Source organism: Coffea eugenioides, chromosome 11, assembly GCF_003713205.1.
Source record: "Coffea eugenioides isolate CCC68of chromosome 11, Ceug_1.0, whole genome shotgun sequence".
NCBI classification, from domain to species: Eukaryota; Viridiplantae; Streptophyta; class Magnoliopsida; order Gentianales; family Rubiaceae; genus Coffea; species Coffea eugenioides.
The window spans coordinates 47,858,711-47,879,295 of NC_040045.1; the positions used below are offsets into that span (position 1 = coordinate 47,858,711).

The following is a 20,585-nucleotide window of genomic DNA, read 5'->3' on the forward strand; positions in this document are numbered from 1 at the left end:
TTTTAAAAAAAAAGAAACAAAAATCACATTCTTTTTCTTTCTCCTTTCTCCAATATTCTGTCTTACTCATTTTTTATATCACTATGTGATTTTTTACTTTTAAATTATAGTAAATTGAATTTTGTTTATATTTTTACTTTTTGTGATTGCGATAGAGTGAAGTATGATTTCTTTGTCTTTTTTAATTAATTTTTTATAATGATTAATATAACTTAAAGGATTGGGCCACAGGTTAGGATGAAATACGAAAAAATATAAGGTTTATAAAAAATTAATTTTGAACATATGGAGTTAAAATGGTACTAGTGCATTTTTTTAAAAATATCTTTTTTATTTTTCAAATTTATATTTTTATGGTCTATACATTTGTGATACAATGGTATTACTATAGATTGTTTGTTAGGTGGTGCTTTTCTTAAATTAAACATAGTGGTTTAGGAGTACTTTTATTTAGCAAAATGAGCAAAAGGGTAGTTTAGGGTTTTTTTAATTTTATTAGACAAATAACAAAAGTAAAACAAGTAAGTGATATTTTTAAAACCTTAAAGATACTAAGTAATATTAAGAGAAACCTTAGAAAAGGGCATTGATATTAGCCCTTCCTATTTTCTAATTCTTCTTCTTTTAACCATTCATTTTCATCCATCATCTCCCTCTTTTGAAATTTAACTAGTTGTGGTGCAAAAAATATTTCTTTCTTCATCTTTCTTAGCTTAAAATTACCCACAATTGGCATTCTTCATCTTTTCCACCTTAAAATTCCCCACAATTGGCAACAGTAAAATGACCAAAAATGTAATGCCCTGTTAAAATTTTGGAGGAGGCTGTGAAGTTTCGGAGGCCTTTGCAAGTAAAATCAAATGTTACTCAAAAACATAATACAAACACATCAACTGAAACAAAAAAAAAAATCCAGATGTAGGGATTTGTTTGGTGTTAATTGTGTTTCGTCCTCTAAAATGTCATCGTTACCCTTGGATTTGTGGAACAAATTACAAGGTGAGGTACTTAGACAAGAAATTGATGGACTTCTTAATGTGTCATTATGTTATAATAATATTTTGTCGTCAACACAAAATTTAAAATGTATCAGGAGAAGATGCAGATCCATCTACGTTTCATACAAGTATAAATACAAGTTTAGTTGTCTTGTAAAAATGTACAAAAAGGAAGCTATACCATCAAGATGACATAATTGGTTGGATAGTTTTGGGAAAAAAAAATGTAAATTAGGCATAATTCATCCCAACACCCGAAATTACAGCTACTTCTACATTTGTGCTATATCTTAGTATCCCCTTGTTTTTTTTTTCCGGTAAACAGAGTGCTTTAAGTAGGGGTACAGTCAAATCGAGTTAAACTCGAGTAGTGCACTGTTCCAACTCAAATTTGACATAATTTTGCCCTAAACGAACTCGAATTCAATTTTATCTTATTTTTCTCTAGCTGGAACATATGCAAATTGAGCCCAATCGAGCTTCATTCGAATTTAAGCTTAATTGAGCCTAACTGGATTTAAGAAATATAAATTTATATTTTAAATAAAGGACAAAATAACCATTTCAATTAAATAACCATTTAATTGAGCTAGGCTTCTTCGAGTGAGACTTGGCAGAAAAAGAGCTGAGAAGTACGATACGAGAAGAACCAAATCAGGCACGACTGCGAGATCAAAGATTCCCTGACAATTCTGAAATTAAAACAGAACAGAGATTCACTGCAGCAACGTCTTACTTTCATGGAATGCCACTATCCCTCAGCGTACGAATCAATGATTGAGGAGTAAAATAACTTAGAACTGGAAACCCAAGAACAGAACAGAGCAGGCTTACACCGTTGCGCTGTAAACTCGAGAAGAATGACCCAAGTAATTTCCTTTCTTCTGCTTCTTTTTTCCAGAAAAGATGAAGAAAAAGAATTCATCGATCTGGCCCTCGTCTCACCCACCCAATCGTAGCTTTTTAACTTTCATGCTTTAGCAAATTATTAGAAAGTGCTTAGAGGGAATTGTTGGACCAAGCTCTTAAACTGGATCCCTTGAGATCACGCTCGTCGGGCACGCTTCAGCCGCGACCAGAAAGGTTTTTTTCGTCCCGGTAAATCTACACGTTATAAGCATTTCCATCACTTCCTAACCCAATCTGAAAAGGTGGTCGGTTCCGATTAGGCAATTTGAGGACAGGAGCGAATCGTGAATGCTCTGGGCAGGATTTCCCTTGAGAATACGAATTTGCAGGTTGATCGATAGCAGGACAGCTTAATGTTGTAATGTTACAGATTTCAATATAGCATTCAAGATCAAATACATGTTTTAGAATGTACATACAGTTACAAAGTTCACGCAGGCTAAGAATGATTATGGTTAGAAAGTAGCTCTCTCATGAGCTGCCCAATCGGAAGAACTCAGAAGGAGTGCAGCACAATTTGTGCAACTAGATCTGAACTTTCTCGAGGAAATAAATCCATCTAAAAGCCAGTTTAACCAAAACCTCTTTCTCCTCTCTCACTCTTTCTACGACTATTTCAGCATTCCAATCTTCAACCCAGCAAACATTCCAGATCTTTTAGCTTGCTTACCTGGAAAACATAAGAAATATCTCTGCTCAGATCCTCGTAACTTCTAGAAAAAAGTTAATAACATCATAAGAAAAAAAAGGAGAGACGCCATGAAAAAGCAAAAGAACACCACATCCAGTTCTCAGTTACAAAAATGAAAGTGATGTCCAAAATCATTTGATTTGCAATAAAAAACATCCAAATGCTCAGTATTTTCACCTTCTTCCAGCCCAGAAAAGAGCATAATACTCAACATAAGGAAGACTAATTCCGTCTTACTATTTGAAGGACTTCAAAAAGAAGTACCTTGATTCCATTCGCTTACTCCAGCTCAGATGCTTCCTCCGAATCAGACAAAGGCAAGAGGGTGCATATTCCAAGAACGTGACCATTCAGGCACACGTAATACTCAATGCAATCTTCATAAGCGCCCAATCTGCAGCTGGCACTTGATGGTATCAACCTTGCTTGCAGCATGCTCCACAACTTTGCCTTGCAATAAGGGCATACCTCTGTCGGATGCAGTGGGGCTTCCCTTTTGATTAGCAACTTACGAACCTTTGAAGTCGCAAAAGATTTAAAAACTCCCCGGAAAAATCCGACATCCCCCTCTTCTCCCTGGTCAAGATGTTCACATGGATCAGATACATATAGAACATCTGTTCTGCATTGTGGTAACAAGAAGCTCTTTCCTGATGTCCTGGAAAAACGCGTCCTATAAACAAAGTGTCCAGGAATGTGAATGCTGTTGAACAAGCCACCCTTGGTACATCCAGAACAGTAAATAAGCAACTTGCCAAGTGCCCGCCAATTCCCATCAACACTATGGCTCCCACCAGTTTCCAAATCAAGCATCATCTTGGGAGCCCTAGTTTTGCAAAACTCCTTCCAAAGAACTCTTTTGGCTAGGTCATCAAACCATTTACAAACAGAAGAAAGAGTCGCAATAAGTTTTGGATTCCAATTCAGATGCTGGAAAAGTAGGAATATCACTTCCTGAGTTAGATGCCCTTTTGTGCACAGACAACTTGCCGAGTGTATGCAGCGGTACTGCTTAGTAATAATCATCTTCTTGACCAAGTAGCAGCTCCAGAGAATAGTTTCCACTCCTCTGCAAAAATTAAGCATCTTTGACGATTTCAATGAAGCCTCAACAGCAGAAGTTGAACTAACTCATGAGGTGATATATACTGTTTAAGTTGGAGAATTACAGACAACTACGAGCAAACCAAATATTGATACAGAGTTTACTCGTGAAATCCCTCATTCGGACAAAAATTACTAACCAGATTTCTGCAGTGCATTACGGTTGTATCCAATGACATAAATCTCAAACATGAAACCCCACTTACCCCCCAAAACATATAACACCAAAAACAAAGAAAAGCGGGGCAGAAATCTAAGCACTAGCTTTCTTGTTCCTACCCATTTTGTTCAAGGCTTCATCTGTATGTTAGTCTGATATTCAAATAATAGGACCACGATTTATAATGAAACTGTCTTGAATAGATGAAATTAGTATATCTCTGAAGGATCATATTCAGATTAGCACCTGAGATCAGCAAGTGTCAAAAAAAAAAACTAGAACATGGGTGGTACAACAGTTAAATTTTCTCTACAAGAACAGGGATAAACGTCACATGAGTACCATTTATGACTTCCTTCACCTTGAGCAAGCAGCTCTTGAGCTCAGGTGCTGTTCCTGACCAGCTCCTGGCATGCATCTTCCAGGAAATTGAACTTAACATGACACTTGGTTTAAGAATTATTTTTGTTATCCCTAATGCTATTTCCATGAACAAGAGTCTGATGCACCAAAAGATTTCTTGCACATGCAATTATCTAAATGACTTGGTGCTACCAGCCCTACCTAACGGTGCTTTACTTCGTCTACTACCCGCAAACCCCCTCCTCAGCCACCCCCCCCCTCCCACCTTTAAAGAAAACATAAATAAAAAAGCACAAGGAGCCCAAGCCAAAATACAAGTCATACCACAGCTTAAGGCCACAAGAGGATAAACTTCAAGGAAGGGGAAGGAGGGAGGGGGATTCAAAGCAAAGGAGTCCAGTGTTAATTTGCACAACGATATAAAATGACAAACACTCCGAATCTTTTCCCAGTATAAGCTATGTCCTCAAGCAGGGACAAAAAAAAAAAAAAAAAAAAAAATCATAGAAGCATTTAGCTGAACTTCGTAAAACCGAATAAATAAGGTGGAATATATCTAGCTCAAGTAATAGATTCTTTTTTTTGCCCCAAAAGGCTTCAGCACAATAGTCAACAGAAGCCACATTGATTCTAAGCTAAATAAACACCCAACAGAATGCAAATCGAAACTAAGAACTGAGCAATAAACCATTTCAATCTTCCAAAAAAAAATCACAAAAGTGAGATTGATTAACCACTAAAAGACACAGATGGGAGAATAAAAAAACAAAAAATAAAATAGGAAAGTGGTTTCCCAACAGGACAAGTCTTAACCGGACTAGATCGTAATTAACTTGCAACCACAATACCCATAATCTGACCTCAGCTTAGAAGGAGCTCAGCTTGATCATTTATCCCCAAACCCCAGCTAAATATTAAAAAATAAATAAACAAAAATCCCAACCTGCATGTTGAAGAAGAAGAAGAAGACCAGAGATGAGGGTATTATTTGCATGGATATTCTGAAATGTAAGGGCAACAGATCAATATAGGAAATTACCTGGAGAGATGCAGCGGGCAGGCTGTGATTTTAGCTAATTGAGAGGGTTATTTTGGTCCAGTAAAATTATGACTTCCCCAATTTCTGTGTCTGTGCTGTAGTGTAAGCGATTTGCAGGAATGGGAGTAGTGATGGAAAGAGACTTGCGGTTCTATATCTTGAACAAGAAACTGATTTTATTCGCGTTAGTAGGTTAACGTCACACGCCGGTTACCTGTAAAGAAAACTGACAATCAAATGCAGGACAAACTTCACTTTTGCACCTCTAAACTTGTAATTTTTTTTATTTTACATTTTAAACACTTTGCATTCCAAAGTCTCAATTTTAAACATTTCGTACACTTAACTCTTAAGTTTATCTTATTTAAGTCCATTCAATGATAACTTTTACGAAATTAACGGCATAAAAAATCCAACAAATAAATGATAATGTAGGGAATGTAATCAAAAGGTTTTATGGTGTCATAGCAAAAATAAAATAATACATTATTATTAATCTGCACAATTTTTAATTTTGTTAATTTTGCTAATGATATTAGTAATTGAAACCATATAAATATATGATAATGTGGTAAAAATTAGTTTAAAAAAAAAAAAGCTAAAGGATCGTAGCTGGAACAAAGTGGTAATCATTAATTGGTCTTAAATGGGACAAATTCAAAAAGTTAGAGCAGCGTAAAGTGAAAAATGAGACAAGTTCAGGCATGCACGGCAAAGTTAATCCTCAAATGCATCACTCAACCAATTAACAAATTCAGTGTGTATTTATTTTCTCAGAATTCAACAGGTAAGAATTCTACCAGACCTATTTGAATCAAGCCAAGGCAAATTTATATGATTTAGCTTAACAAATATTAAACGAGGTACTAGTATATTGATAATGAAAGCGGCTAAGGATTAAGTTGATAATTGTTGAATTCGAGTCATCAAAAGTATAAATAGGTCCATGAGTTTTGGATTTTAATAAATTAAAAAATAATTCACCTTTAGCAGGAAAAATCGAATCCAAGTGTTGCCAGTGGTAATTGTGGGGGCCGCCAGAAATTGGGCGTGGCAAGTGATGGTTGGTCTGTCACGAAACGGGGGAAGGAATTACTACTGTATCACCACGTAAGTGGACAAGCAAAGCAGCTACCGAGTTGGTCAAATTACGTATAAGTTTGTCAATTGTTGGTTGAAACTTTAACCATTGGAGTTCGCAAAAATCCGCAGGTCGTATTCGAGAGAAGGAAGAATAATAGCCAGTGGTTGGCTGATTTTTTTAACAGAAGAATAGCAGAAAAATTAACAGAGGGCGGTTAAAACATTCATTTGAACTAATCTGCAGTAGGTGCATTGAATTTGAACCATCAATGAATTGGATTGTGGCAGTTAATCAATCACCGGATGTCGTAGTTACCTCTTTAAGTTAAGCTAATTGGTAGGTAGGTATGTGCATTGAATCAGTTAAATGTGGGTAATTAATCTCTCCAACGGGGGGTTTTAGCGTGGGAATTGCTAAACGTTTACTGCTCTCACTCAGTATACGAAAGAAGGAATATGCCAGGGAATAAAACCACTTTGGTTATTTTGGTTTTCATTTTGGAGTAAACCAATTACCACTTGCCAGCTCCCTCTCCGGAGCAAGTTGGATCAATTGTGGCCCAGTCAAAGAAAGCTTGGTCCGTTCAGTCTTGCTTGCACTTGGAGCTTGAGAGTTGGGGCTTGGGCCGGTTTGTTTGGATTGTGTTTTATTTCCCCAATTTTATCTGCTTACATCATTATTACAATTTTCAATACACCTTTTTATCTTTCCAATTATGTTTTTATCTCACATACATCACATCACGAAAAGTGCTACAGTAAAAATATTCTAAATAAAACACAATCCAAACAAACCGATATTCTTTGTTAATTTTCTTTTGGGTTAAGGAAAAGAAAGGAAATGCATTTACAAAGGGAAAATTATGCTCATCTTTCGTGTGGTTGTAAACGCTGCTTAGCTAATTGCTTCAGATTGTAAAATTATTGTTTAAGGCACGGTTTGGTTTGTTTTGAGAGAATGGGAAGGAAAGGAAATACAGGAATCGGGTTCGGGTTCGGGTTCGGGTTTTCAACCGATGATGTTTTAAGGAGGGAAAAATGAACGGATAAGAAGTAAAAGGAACAAGGATAAGATCTAATTATTTTTATTCCTTTCCTTCAGAGTTCAGACCAAAGTCCAAACGGTGTCTGAGAAATCAACTTTTTATGATTAGACGGGCAATTTTGCCCCCCTCTGGGTGAAAGAGTATATGCATTGGTTTAAAGGAAAGTGAAATGGTTTACAGTAGTGATTTGTTGCCAATCGCTGTAACTTTTTTCCACATTGGCGTCCCAGATGATGAGTGTTGCATCATTTTTAAATGGATTGAGTTGTTTCAAATGTGCTTTATTTTTAGTCTCCCATGAATGAATATGCCTTTTTTTTCCTTCCTTCTTTGTCTAATCGCACACCCTAAAGTCAAAGTTAATGATGATTATTATTGTATGATGGGTGAAGTCCCAAGAAAAGACGAGCCCATTTTGTTAAAATGGTCACCGGAAGTCATTTTTCCTGTCAAAGCACAGGATATTCTGCAACCTTAGCGAATGCATGACATGACAACCACAAAAATCTGCACATTTTACTGCAGGAAGTTCTTGAGACTAAACAAGAAAAATTCCAAAGATAGGACAGGATTTTCAGGTAGGAAATTCGCATCAAAACGAAAGAAGAGAGAAGTAAATCAAGTAACAAGCTAGCAAATAATAAATAGTCCAGAAAAACTGATAGTTAAGAGTATCCATCCCCCTGGACAAGCATTTAATCCAAGAAGGTGACCCAATTACAGAACCAACCAAAAGAACATAACACGTTCCGGTTCCAGGAGATGAAGAAACAACAATCAACAATGTACAAAAAACCGTCAATCCTTGTAAGACCAGAAAGACAAAAACAACTCAGTCATCCAAGAAAGGTTGCCCCTACCTATCCTTTACGTTGTTAATTCACCACTACAGGCTTTCAATCAATAACAATGGCATGAAAGCAGTTAAAACCACGCATACCCTAAAAGAAAATGGGTATTGGACCTCATTGGGATTATTAGCAGATACCTCGAACAAAGACATTGACTCCAACTACTTTATTTTAAGTTTTATTTGCTCTTATGCTTCACGTCCAACTCTTTCTTTACAAAAGCCAAAGCATCAAGAATGAAAAACTCATACTGGCTGTCAACTGACGGTTTGCGGGGAAGGTTTAGTATCTTGCAAAGAGATAACCGTTTCAAAAGCACCAACCAAGGCTTTAACTTTACTTTTCCTGCTCTCAACAAGCTTGTTAGCTGTTTCTTCAATAACATTATTGAACAAACCTTGAGCATCTTTCCTCCCCTGCATATCTTGGTGCTTCAAAACAACGTTTTCATTTCTGGGTTTACTACCATTTCCATCACCATCAGGTTCTTTCTTCTTGAAATTCCTCCTCCGCAGTTCACCCTTCACATCATGTTTTTCTTCCATTACTCTCGGGCGGCGAAATCGCAGCCTCCTGGGACCACCATTATTTTCAGATTGAAGATCCACAACCTTACCTCTCTTAAACTTTAGTTTCACTGGTCTAGGATCTTTAGATTCTGAAAACACAACACCTTTCCTCAGAGTCTTCCTAAGATTTCCTTCTCCAGCTTCTCCTCCATTATGCTTTGCCATATCATTTTTGTTACAGAACTTCCCAGTTGTTTCACATGCATATCCATTTCCTTCCTCTACGTCCTCCCCTTCATCATCATCATCATCATAAGTTCCAAATTCTCCTCCTCCTCCTTCTTCTTCTTCTTCAACACTGTCACCATCACCATCACCATCATCATTTTCTCCTCTTCTTTCATGAGATGACAAAGATTCACTATCACCAGTACCATCACCATCGCCACTACAACCACCATCAACACCTCCTCTTCTTTCATGAGATGACAAAGATGGAGATGGGGATCGAGACAGAGACTTGGGTGATGGAACTGACTGGAGTGCAAATGATGGTACTACATCACTGTTTTCAGTGAATTCTGCCATGTGATTCTTTTTTTCTTCCACAATAACATGCAAAGTCTTCTCAGAGACAATCTCATCATTGTTCTTTTCCATCTCCTCCCCCTGTACCCTGTTTTGATCCTTCAGAGGACAGACTACTTTTAAAGTTCTATTTTTCTTTGCTTTCATGGCTACATTTATATTCATGGAAGGCTTAGGAGATAACAAAGCAGTGGGGGCTGCAAATACTTTCTTTGCAGATACTTTTGTTACCACCAGGTTTCTGCTTGCCTTCATATCATCTTTTCTTTTGTCTCTCCCTTTGACACTCGCTGGAGGGTGAAAACATGAAGATGATTTTGATACTGGTTGCTGTTCCCCTACAGAAGGTGAAGATTTCTCTGACAAATTATTCCTCAACTTTTCAGCTTTTTCTGCATTCTTAGCAGATGGCCGTGGCCCCACAGAAGGAGATGACTGCAGTGAAAAGTTACTCATAGGCTTTTCATCTTTTACCACCTGTTTAGCAGATTTTAGTGTCCGAAGAGAAGAGAATTGTTTAGTTGGGGGAGGCTGCAAAGGAGGATGCTTGCTGGAAAAATTGTTCATCCTCTTCTCAGATTTTGACTCCTTGTGTTGAGGTAATGGGTCACATTTTGGAGACACTTCAACTTTCTTAGCCGGTAGCTGCTTGATCATTGTAGGACGATCTGCCAAGTTGATTGGACCAGGTGAAGATCCGTGTCTTGAAGAATGGAATTTCATGCCAGGGGAAACCATTCTCCTCATTACAGTCACCTTCTTTCTCTCCACCAAAGATGCAGTAAGTGCAGAATTCTGCTTTTCAATTGGAGTTCTTATAATTCCTTTCCGAAAAGGATGCATTTCCTTCTCTTCAAAAGCATGTTTGTGGCCATATTTACAGAAATCATGACAAGAACCTGTTGAAGCTCTGAGATAATGTGGAACAACTTTTGTATTGCTTCGTTTTCCAGTAGAATTTCTTCTTGAATCATTGAAATCAGGGCATGAATCAGGAGATGTTCTGTTAATGCTGGGAAGAATGCTGCCTGCATTATCTGGTGAACTTGGTTTACTTATGGAGCTTTTGTGTGAACTAATGTCATCTGATTCACTTATTTCAGAGGCAACCAGTGAATTGACAATCTCCTCAGCCATCAAACAACCAAAGTTCTGAAAACTGGCAACCCTTCAAATAGAAGAAAACATATGTGAATATCATACAAAATGTTAAAAATCTAACGAATTACAAATAGTTTGAAGCATCGTACGATTTCCACGAGGATCAACTGGAAGCAAACGTAATTACTATTATTATCCCAATCCTCAGCCAAAGGCTTTAAAATACTTCAAATTTTTAGAATCTTATAAGTAGGGAACGTAGAAAACTGAGAAATTAGAAACCCCGCAATATAGTGGGTCAGACAAATAAAATGCAAATTTGAAAATGATGCTTTTGCTACTAAAACGATCACATAGATCAGAAGCCTAGTAACACATCTAATTGCAAAACAAGCAATTATATATTCTTACCTTCCCCATTATTGTCACGCAAATATTCTTCTCTCTATGACAGAAGCAAAGTTTAGAAAAGAGTGAGAGAAGGAAACAGAACTTCTACCTTCGCAAGCAAACAACGCAATTCCAGAAACTATCCTGCCTTCTTTTTTTAATGGCCCATAAATTTAATGCCGTTCAACAATCTTTATCTACAAGGTCAACTATTATTATCAACTCTCAAGTCTCAAAGTAGGTGAGTTTAGATGACGAGTACCTGTCACAACATTTTTTCCCTTTTAAGGAAAATAGCACTAGCTAAACAACGGAGAAGATTTCATTTTTGTATAAAAAATTCTTGAAAACTGACAACCAGATCAAGCAAAACTTCATAAGCAACGTATAATCAAAGATTTCAATACAAGACCATACAAAATAAGCAGCTCGCTTTGAACAAAACAAACATCCATTATTGTCCGTGCGCCCCATGATCGTATCATACTTTTCCCTTTATCTTTTCTGCCACTATTAATCATCACAAATTACAAACCAATCACAAATCCAATTCAAAAGGGGAAAAAAAAAAAGAGGAATAAGAATTACAAAAACCCCCCATACCAGTTATACTCCCCTGATTATGGATGAATTGAATTCGAAGCAAGGTTCTAACAGGAGCCCAAATGCAAATAAACACAAGCAAAACATCAACAGCTAAACACACGAATCAAGGAAAACGAAGCACAAAATCCGCAGAACAATCTCAAACAGGGCCGTCTATCAATCATCAAAGATCACAAGGGCATTCGATTTTTTTCACCAACCCGTTTCCCAAAACTCGGAAACAGGAAAAAACGCAACGCATATGGAAATTCACGAGAGCAAACAGCTCCTTCAATGGTACAGTTAACAAAGGATGATCAAAACCATAAGATACGCGTACCTCTGTGCTTTTTTCTTATTCTTCTGTTTTCGTATTCTGCTTAACAACGAAGCCAAAGTAAAAAAATTCAACCAGAAAAGGAATACGAGAGGGAGGAGAAGAAGAAAAAGCCCACCTCCTTTTGTAGGCTTTTAGCTTCAAGGGTCGTGCAAGCAACCACTTTTTTCCGTATTTACTGATTCTTCATTTTTTATGTTTTCTTCTTCTGGGTTTTTGGCTGTTGGGCTTTTGGCGTGCGTGAATTTGCGCGTTTGTTACCGCATCTTAGAGAGAGAGAGAGAGAGAGAGTGAGAGTGTGTGTGTTTGTGTGTGATGGAAAGGACAGGATGAGGACATATTGCGCAAGCTGACACTTGATAATGACGGCAAAATCTGTCTTACCTTTCCTTAATAGATTATTTATTAAAAGCGATATAGAATAAAGAAACGTAAAAAACAATGGATATTTTATTAAAAGGGTTATAGAATGTAATAGCAGATGGGAAATAGAGAATTTATTTTGGAAAATAAGGTCCTAGAGTTTTTTTTTTAGTGATTTGATATGCGTAAGTTAAAAAAGTGATTTAAAATGTGTTTACTGAAAATATAAAAATATTTTAGATGAAAATAGTTTGGAAGGCAAACAATTATATATATAAGTATATATACACCAGATTAGCTAAAATTTAGATAGGACACAAGTTAGGAAAACACCGCTTAATCCAATACTCAAGTATGCATATGGACGCACGTTGGATTGGTAGATTAGTATGTACATGGACACTGGCTGGAAAAATAACGTTTGAACCAGTGCTCAAAACCAACTCCCTTTAGAGAAGTTGACCATCACATTAATTATGTAGGCGAATGAATATCTCGATACATCTTGTTCATTTTTAGGTTAAATAGCTCTATTATCAGTATATGTTGTCCCTAAGACTCAAACATGGTAGAAAATTTAAGACAATCAAAAATGAATTTAATGCATCATAAGATTTTGGATTAATCTTGTATACACTGACAGTGTATACATTGTCACCGTTAGATATATAACACATGTATAAAATTTGAATTTGAAATTAAAATTTTGTTCACATGTCATCCATCCAATCATGATGATATATACATTGACAGTGTATATAAATTTACGCAAAATTTTTACGTAGCACTCCTGTCCTGCACCACAGAACTAGACAAAATTAATCTTATGACACATTTCAGCACGAAGATGAAAATGATGCTTAAGAAGTTCCTTTTCTAACCATTCTTCCTCCTCTGCTTACTTTTAATATATATATATTTTTTGTCGCAACAATAGAATTCGTATAACCTAATCTAGCCTAATCTAGAGGAAGAGAGAAGAATGACTCGATGTGAATAGAGATTCCATCTAAGATGGCCAATTAAGACCGCCACATATAATGACAAATTGATGAAAGCCAAGAGTTCAACCCTTGATCTCCCATATCACCGAGACTTAAATCTTGTGCGGTGACCACCAGGCCAAAGGCCCGATGGGGCTCACTTTTAACATGCTTGATGGTGCAATTCCCACCTCCCAAATTTCCGAACCTCTAAAAGAAAAAGGAGCAGCCCCACAACCTTTGCCGACTTGCTTTCTTACCTTCCACATGCACGGAGAAAAGTTGAGTGAAAAGAAAGCAAGAAACGAGAAAATGACCACAATATTAATATTATTTTACTAAGACATCGAGGGAGCCCCTGTGCTCCCACCATTCTAACGTTCCTCACTTTTGTTAAATTGCTTAATTAGTAGCAGAAGAATAGAAGGCATCATCACAATTTTTCTTTTCTGTGAGATTGCTTAACTAGTAGACATTTAAGGGTCTTTCCCTGACACAAGGCAGGGAGCAATCATCAAGAAGAGGCAAGTAGTAGAAAATAAGTTGATCCCACAGATGTCTGTCATAAAGAAAAGAAAAAGACACAAGACAGGCAATTAAGCAGGCAAGACATGAAGGTTGCCGACGCTTTTATTCCGCTTTAAGACAGGCAATTTTTCAAGGGAAAATTTCTACGTGTTTCGTGAATATACTTTTTAATTATTTTTTCTATTTTACATATATCAAATCATTATAATACACTTTTTCTACAAAAATTTCAAGAAAAAAAAAATCCAAAATGGGAGCAAACATAATCCATCTCTCTTTGTGAATTAATAATGCAGGAGTCTACCACTGCCAGTAAGAAACCTCGGATTCTCTTGTTCTACCAGCTCTTTACGCCCCACACCAAACGCACATTCTCCACCATACTTAGACCCAGCTGATCATCTCTTTGGCATGTCAAATTAACATCAGGAAAAACGGTCATAAAAACATAACATAATGGGGCTGCTGCCGGGCCACAATAACATCATGAGTCTATATATGTTTTAGGTGGGAGAGATTAGCAGGTCCGGGATAGCGACCTTGCTCCAACCAAACACTAAAGAGTAAATAGTCCGGTGATAGAGAAGCCAAATCGATTTCCAGAGACGGCCGCTTTGGACAATTTATTATTTTCAGTTAGCAGAACAATCAACTTTCTTGATAAATTTATTCACGTATACTCCCAATATCCAGTACTTGCACTCAAAATCCGCTATATATTTGACTTGCTTTTCGTAAAGTTAAAAGAAAGAGTACTAAAGCATTTATCCTGTAGATGGGCTCTTTAATCCCGCCTAGAAGTACATAACCTATAAAATTTACCAGAAACCTTGGGCTTCATGCTTTCATCTTCTTTTCCGACCAGAGACTGTCTTCTTCACCACTCCCACTGAGACTAGGAACTCATCCAGGGAAGACAAAGTCCTCATGTCATCAGGAGGAAAGTAACTTGCAGCCTTTCCCAGGAGTGATGTGAATAGAAGGGAGAGAGAAGGTCGAGTAACATACTGCTCGCCCAATAGGTCATCCAAAAACGCAAATGCCGCCAAGAAATCTGACCTGCTTGCATTTATTGGAGCAGCGAAGTGAGCAGGGATTATTCTCTTGAACCTCCAATCACGGACTATGCTATCAATCCAATCTCTGACCTATTTACAAGAAACATGCAATGTTAAGCCATAACATTTTGAACTACATGATATGCCGTGATCCTGCAGGTTAAGCAAAAATACTTTTCAAATCCATATATGAAAAGGTTAAACTCTGTCTGGGTAGTTTCCATTCGTGGCCAAAACTCGTAGCGTCAAAAAAAAAAAAAAAACTAAAGGCATTGCTATAGTGGCAATAAACTCTAGCGCAAAGAGCCCGGTACCTTAAATCAAGTAACCGACTCGCAGTGTATCATGAGCTACATCTACAGCAAAGCCAGAGGTAGATGTACCAAATATAGCAGGCAAGAGGTTGTAACCCAAGATATAATGACGTAGCTCTAAATATACCAAATACTATTAATGCAACTCTGCACTGAATTTGCTACTTGCCTTTTCAGGAACCTTACTGAAGACTAATGTCTTCACAATGGGCGAAACAATCAACTTTTGTGACATTTGTGCAAAGCTAGCATTGGGCTCCAAAAGGTTAGAAGGACCAAGAAACAAAATTTGGAGAACCATTCTTTCCCATCCTGTATCAAAAGAATGATCGAATTCAATCTTCCGAAAGAGGAAATATTTACATCTAACTTTCTGGATGTTACTGCATTTGATTTCAGAAGCAGTAAGTGCCGCTTGAAGTGATATAGAGAACTAACCTTTTTGTCGGTTCTTGTTGTCATCAACTACTGGTTCATTAGGTACTTCCTTTCCCTTGCTAAGGACTTTAACAGCCAGACCATTTTTCGCAGACGCTAACAAGGACTCTTTGCTAATACACTCTGGAGGTTGCCTGGGGACAAATATTACAGCATCTGTTACTAGTAGTGTCCTTGAACGTTTGTGATAGAATGCCACCTCCACGTATGGTCCAATTCCTGGAAAGATTGACAAGAACGCATCTGAGACAATGAGTGGTGATATAACAGTAAAGCTCAATGCAGGGAACATTATAATACCAACTTCAGGACAGCTGAGAACTTTCTGTTCAATTTCATCAGCCCATGGTGTTGATGTGTCGTCATCTTTCAATGTTTTGGCTCGAAAAATTCCGAAGAATTCAAGTGGCAAGTTCAAAGGCCAACTCCACTGCCTTGGTGCCACCCAAACCTGAGCCCGAGGGAATTTTCTGGAAAATGGACCGACAAATATTTTATGCTCGTATGCAAATGTAGGCAGAACAATATATTCCACTGGAGCTCCTAACTCTTTCACAAGCTGGAAAAAGCAATAGCATGAATGGATAACAATTAAATGACACATATCGATAAGAGATGCAAATGTTTGCAAAAAAAAAAAAACAATGTGTGCAGGTTGAGAAGCCACAATGACCTACAAATTCAAAATTCCAGTACAATAGTAGTATCACAACCTAATTGGTTTATTTGACATAAATTTCTACACAAGAAGTTCACAAAAATTGCAGTTTGTCAAAGCGCGCCATAACCTCATGAAACTGAACTCGCTTGCAACCCTAAGCACTAGAATGAATATGAGAGTAAAATAGAGAACCTTCCATGTTGAACCCAATATTGGAAGGAGTCCTATAAGATATTCAGATATGAAAAGCGAAGGTAATTTCTCCAAAATATATATTAAACAAGTTAAATTGGTACATTAAATACCTCGATGCATTCCTTGGTTGGAGCAATTGGTGCATGAACCCACAACCCGCCAGACTTAAGTTTGATCACAGTCATCCTGATGTTTGTCGAGACGCTGCTGAAACCCAGTGCTTGCTCTTGTTCGAATAGCCATATGGAGTCTTTTACGGCCTGTGAATTTACTGATAACAACAGTTAGAATTCAGAATCTCGCCCATTCCACCATTCTTCGTAAAAGTGCAATTCACACAATGCTAGAGATGAAAATAATACGTGATTCATGACCAATATATTTATCCCCCAAGGAGGCAAGGACAAAAGGTAGATGTGGATCAAACTTTTTTCAAGTAAGTGGAAACAGCTGAGCTACAGAAGTTTCCTAATTTGGGCATTCACGTTGTACAAACTAGATTTTTGAGTCCAGTGGTAGTAATAATATTTAGTTTTTGAGGCAATACTCGTCTTAAAGTAGAAATTTTTTTTTTTAAAAAAAAACTAACTGCCTCACTTGATTCTTGAATCAAAACCTTTCATTGGATGATCGATGGACAGTATATGCACAGGACTCACGAAACTAACCCACAAGAAAAACGGCAGCAAAGCAGAAATTCAACTAGACAGGATTATTGCTCTGATGCAGAAAGGTCAAGAGCCAGGACTGAAAAAACGAGGGCGCAAATTACTAACCTCAGTTCTGATTGTCCGCCTGTTCAGGAAAGGACCAAGAGGGAAAGGAAACCCAGTGATATTGAAGTAGAACCTTCCGCCACTGCTACCACTCGTGCTGCTGCTGCTGCCGATGGCTTTTCCGGAAGCAACTATCAAATTGACATTCTTGATTACTTTGGGTTTTAATTGAAAAGATAAACCATTTAAAGGTGACCCACCAAGGAAAGCAGTAGTAGCGTTTGATTCTCCTAAAGACGAATGATTTGGCAATAAAGTGGACTTCGGCGAGGTCAAATTGATGCCTGCCACCATTTTCAAATAAAATTTCCTCCAGGTTCCCACTCCCCAAATTAGTGCCAAATTGGCGTCAGCTCAGGTGAGGGAGTTGCAAATCTAAATTGTGGCCGAGAGCGCATAGTTTCAGGATTATGTATCAGCCACGAGGGCAATTGAATCAGGACAAGCCCTTGGGTTAATTTCGTGACACGTGGACGATCCAAAGCTGAGAGTATACAATTGGATTCCTTAGGATTTTCGTGGATGAAATCTTTTTTTTTTAAAAATGCCGATAAGAGCTGCCTCGAATTAAAAAGAACTTCCCGGAATAGCTTCCCGGGTTTGCCCATTCTCGGTCCTGAGGCATCAAAGATGACGAATTTATGATTTTCGAATTCGCGTTTCATATTGTCGCCTTAGGAAGGCTTGCATCTCCAATGTCCCAACACTGATAATCTTTAAACAGTGAACGAGGCCAAGGAAGAAGGGTGGACAAAAGGTCCAAATTCAAGTGGTGGTAGACAGGGATTAATAGTGAGGCTCCACAAGATGTTTAGCATAGAATTAGAGAAATCCACAAATTAAAGCAGTGGCTCCAGAAAATTTCTTAATTCCACATCAAAACAACTGGAAACAGCAATAATGTTAGCTGCCTTTCGGCAAAAATTGCCACCAAACTCTGTAATGAAACTGGGCGTGAAGGAGATTTTCCTGATCCGAGGGCAGTTGCCCAACTCTTGAAATTACTACTCTTGGTCCTTTTTTTTTTTTTTTTGTCAGACTTTTTCAGAACTGATAATTAAACCTAATCCCAGATTTAACCCCAAAAGCCGGCAACTCTTGAGGCAAACCTGGGGACTTAACTACCCGACCCTAGAAGACCTTAGAAGCGATGTGGGACGACGGGAAAGGTAATGGGAGAGCTGCTACTACTCTTGGTCTTGGATGAGATTTATAATAGTCTTTCCATTCGAGAAAAAAAGGTAATACAACAATTTTTTCTTAAACATTCTTACCAGAGAGCAGACCACTGGAAAAATAAAACATGATCCAATCTGCCTATTGAACAACACTTGCCACACCAGAACTGCCAAGCCAACAGGCTAGGCATGGACCACAATAACTAACAGTAATCCAAACTAACACATTGAACACGGGTCAAACTAACAGAATTTCCACCCTGTGAAGCAAAAAGGTTCAATGCTTATATCACACGAAGTCAAGTGATAATTTCCCGAACCAGCCAATCCAAACTTGGGTACGCAAAGTACAGGATCAGAAAGGATGGAAGAGCGAACAGAACAGTAATGAGTACGTACAAGGCCAAGATGGCAGCACTGGCAGGTATTGCATATAACGTTATAAGAAGAAAGATGACCACCAGCGGAAACTTGGCTGTCAAATGAACAAAGAAGACCAAGGACTTCTTCAATGAAGCACACAATCTCTCTGCAGCAATATAACTGTTAGTGCGAGTATTACTATGATTTGTTCCTGACGACTCCGAGTTATGCATGTAATGTGCCCTCCGGATGCTAGAGTTTCCCGTTGCTTTCCCACCGGATGACCATGCCTGCTGCTGATCCCCACAAAAGGCAGAACGTGACTTTACTCGGTCACCATTCATACTCTCAAGCATCCAGAGAAGAAAGAAGTTTTTCCGAGGAAACCTAAGGTTTCCCTTGTAAACTAGTCGAAGCGATAAGAGATTGCACCAGGGGCATGATATAAAAAGAGGAAGCTGGATCGGTAAAGGGGGGAATTTCACAACAGCCCATTGTAGACCTAGGATGCAGTTTTTACAAAGTGTATGGCCACACCACAGGACATAAGGTACATTTTCCACTATATTGAAGGATTCCCAGCATATAGGGCACTCCAATCCCTCCTCTCCGCTGGTAATGGAAGAAGCGTCATCATCTGAGGAATCCATTACATCCTGAGCTGGCCTCAGGATATCTTTCTTAGTCCTACCAGCTAGACAATTGGATGCAAAGTTCCACATACTCCGCCTTTGAAATGACTAAAAGATGACCATTTTAAGCTGATATACCCTTCTCAGTCATTCGATGAGGTCAAACCTGAGAGAAAGTTGATGTGCATCCAGTGTAGAATATCAAACTACAAGACAAATGTAATAAATGGGATTTGCAAAAGGTTGCATTTTTCGGCCCACATAACCAACTTTGAGAAATCTTGCGAACAGCAAGAAAATATGACACACTCAATTGATAAATAATTTTAGAGCAATCAAAACTTATCATGGATTAATACCAACTAAAATAATCATCAAAACCAATTAAAGGGCAAAAATGAAAAATGCAGCCTACAATCATTCAATAACTGTATTCTTATTGTTTTTACTGCAACCTAAGCAAACAGTGAAAACATCACAAGCAAATTGCCCAAAGCTGACATATAAACATCAAAGCACAAGCAGTCGTCAGCTTCTCCCATAAATCCCCCAAAATAATCGCTCAAAGTTCGGACAGCAGATTGGCCATTCACTTGGCCACAAGTTTCTGCTGCCGTTTTGAGAATAAGGTAAAACAACAGCTAAAAACTAATTTCCCGAAGCCATAACTTCAAAGCTAAATCGGAGTGATGTACCACATCAAACTAATTAATCTGCCAAATTCTAAGTAATACCTAAATAAACTAGTAAACCCTCCAACGCAAAAAACTATCAGAGACACGATGAATCGAGTCAATGAGACAAATAACAACCAATCAACAAGAAGTTGGGACGAATCAAGTGATCTAAAGAAACGTTCGAAGCGATAAATTTACCGATCAATCATGCGTTCCGAGACGGTGGAGTAGCCGGTGAGGAGAAAACTTGCGAAAAGACGGTTCAGACCTTGACACACTCTCTCTCTGGGGAAATTCTCCAAGAGGAAAAGAAGCAGAGAACAATTGGGTACTGAGTTGAGATTGAGCGAGCTATGCTCGTGTCCCTCCTATCCGCCACGGAATATTTGTACGTGATCTGTCTTTTTCGGTCAGCTGACTTTCATTTTTGCCCTTTCGGTGAAATGATAACTTGGCACAATTAGTGTCAGTTTAGGATTGCAGTTAGAGTCGTGAAAAAGCATTTAGAGTCTGCTTGAATGGCTATTTTTAGGGATTATTGTCGAAAAAAAATACTATAGTAATTTAATGTGTACAAGATAAAAACTTAATTGAAAATTGTGTTTATGAAAAACTTAAAAAAAATTTTACAAAAAATATAATCTAAATAAAGCCATAATTAGTAA

At 37.9% G+C, this 20,585-nt stretch overlaps 4 protein-coding genes across 10 annotated transcripts; all 4 read right to left on the reverse strand.

The window, feature by feature from the left end:
• Positions 1 to 2,257: 2,257 nt before the first annotated feature.
• Positions 2,258 to 5,397, reverse strand: LOC113753670 (EID1-like F-box protein 2). 3 transcript variants are annotated; one of them, XM_027297888.1, is made up of 4 exons: positions 5,265 to 5,397; positions 5,086 to 5,168; positions 2,863 to 3,667; positions 2,258 to 2,577 (listed from the first exon to the last, which is right to left on the reverse strand). In XM_027297888.1, exon 3 carries the CDS (start codon positions 3,622 to 3,624, stop codon positions 2,878 to 2,880), a length of 747 nt encoding a protein of 248 aa, XP_027153689.1. In that variant the 5' UTR covers positions 3,625 to 3,667; positions 5,086 to 5,168; positions 5,265 to 5,397; the 3' UTR covers positions 2,258 to 2,577; positions 2,863 to 2,877. The 3 variants fall into 3 exon arrangements, with proteins under 3 accessions (XP_027153689.1, XP_027153688.1, XP_027153687.1); XM_027297887.1 differs by lacking the exon at positions 5,086 to 5,168; XM_027297886.1 differs by lacking the exon at positions 5,086 to 5,168 and having other exon boundaries at positions 2,863 to 3,684.
• Positions 5,398 to 8,007: 2,610 nt separating this feature from the next.
• LOC113753273 lies at positions 8,008 to 12,021 on the reverse strand. Of its 3 annotated transcripts, none has more exons than XM_027297382.1 (2): positions 11,873 to 12,021; positions 8,008 to 10,500 (listed from the first exon to the last, which is right to left on the reverse strand). In XM_027297382.1, exon 2 carries the CDS (start codon positions 10,476 to 10,478, stop codon positions 8,502 to 8,504), a length of 1,977 nt encoding a protein of 658 aa, XP_027153183.1. In that variant the 5' UTR covers positions 10,479 to 10,500; positions 11,873 to 12,021; the 3' UTR covers positions 8,008 to 8,501. The 3 variants fall into 3 exon arrangements, with proteins under 3 accessions (XP_027153183.1, XP_027153182.1, XP_027153181.1); XM_027297381.1 differs by having other exon boundaries at positions 8,008 to 10,509; XM_027297380.1 differs by having other exon boundaries at positions 8,008 to 10,509; positions 11,758 to 12,021.
• Positions 12,022 to 14,264: 2,243 nt separating this feature from the next.
• Positions 14,265 to 17,543, reverse strand: LOC113752967. Of its 2 annotated transcripts, XM_027297039.1 has the most exons (7): positions 17,271 to 17,542; positions 17,071 to 17,201; positions 16,405 to 16,554; positions 15,739 to 15,997; positions 15,439 to 15,657; positions 15,170 to 15,312; positions 14,265 to 14,776 (listed from the first exon to the last, which is right to left on the reverse strand). In XM_027297039.1, exons 1-7 carry the CDS (start codon positions 17,362 to 17,364, stop codon positions 14,474 to 14,476), a joined length of 1,299 nt encoding a protein of 432 aa, XP_027152840.1. In that variant the 5' UTR covers positions 17,365 to 17,542; the 3' UTR covers positions 14,265 to 14,473. The 2 variants fall into 2 exon arrangements, with proteins under 2 accessions (XP_027152840.1, XP_027152839.1); XM_027297038.1 differs by having other exon boundaries at positions 17,071 to 17,543.
• A 726-nt stretch (positions 17,544 to 18,269) lies between these two features.
• Positions 18,270 to 20,298, reverse strand: LOC113752969. 2 transcript variants are annotated; one of them, XM_027297040.1, is made up of 2 exons: positions 20,119 to 20,298; positions 18,270 to 19,409 (listed from the first exon to the last, which is right to left on the reverse strand). In XM_027297040.1, the coding sequence occupies exon 2, from the start codon at positions 19,331 to 19,333 to the stop codon at positions 18,548 to 18,550; it is 786 nt and encodes a 261-aa protein (XP_027152841.1). In that variant the 5' UTR covers positions 19,334 to 19,409; positions 20,119 to 20,298; the 3' UTR covers positions 18,270 to 18,547. The 2 variants fall into 2 exon arrangements, with proteins under 2 accessions (XP_027152841.1, XP_027152842.1); XM_027297041.1 differs by having other exon boundaries at positions 18,270 to 19,449.
• Positions 20,299 to 20,585: the final 287 nt, after the last annotated feature.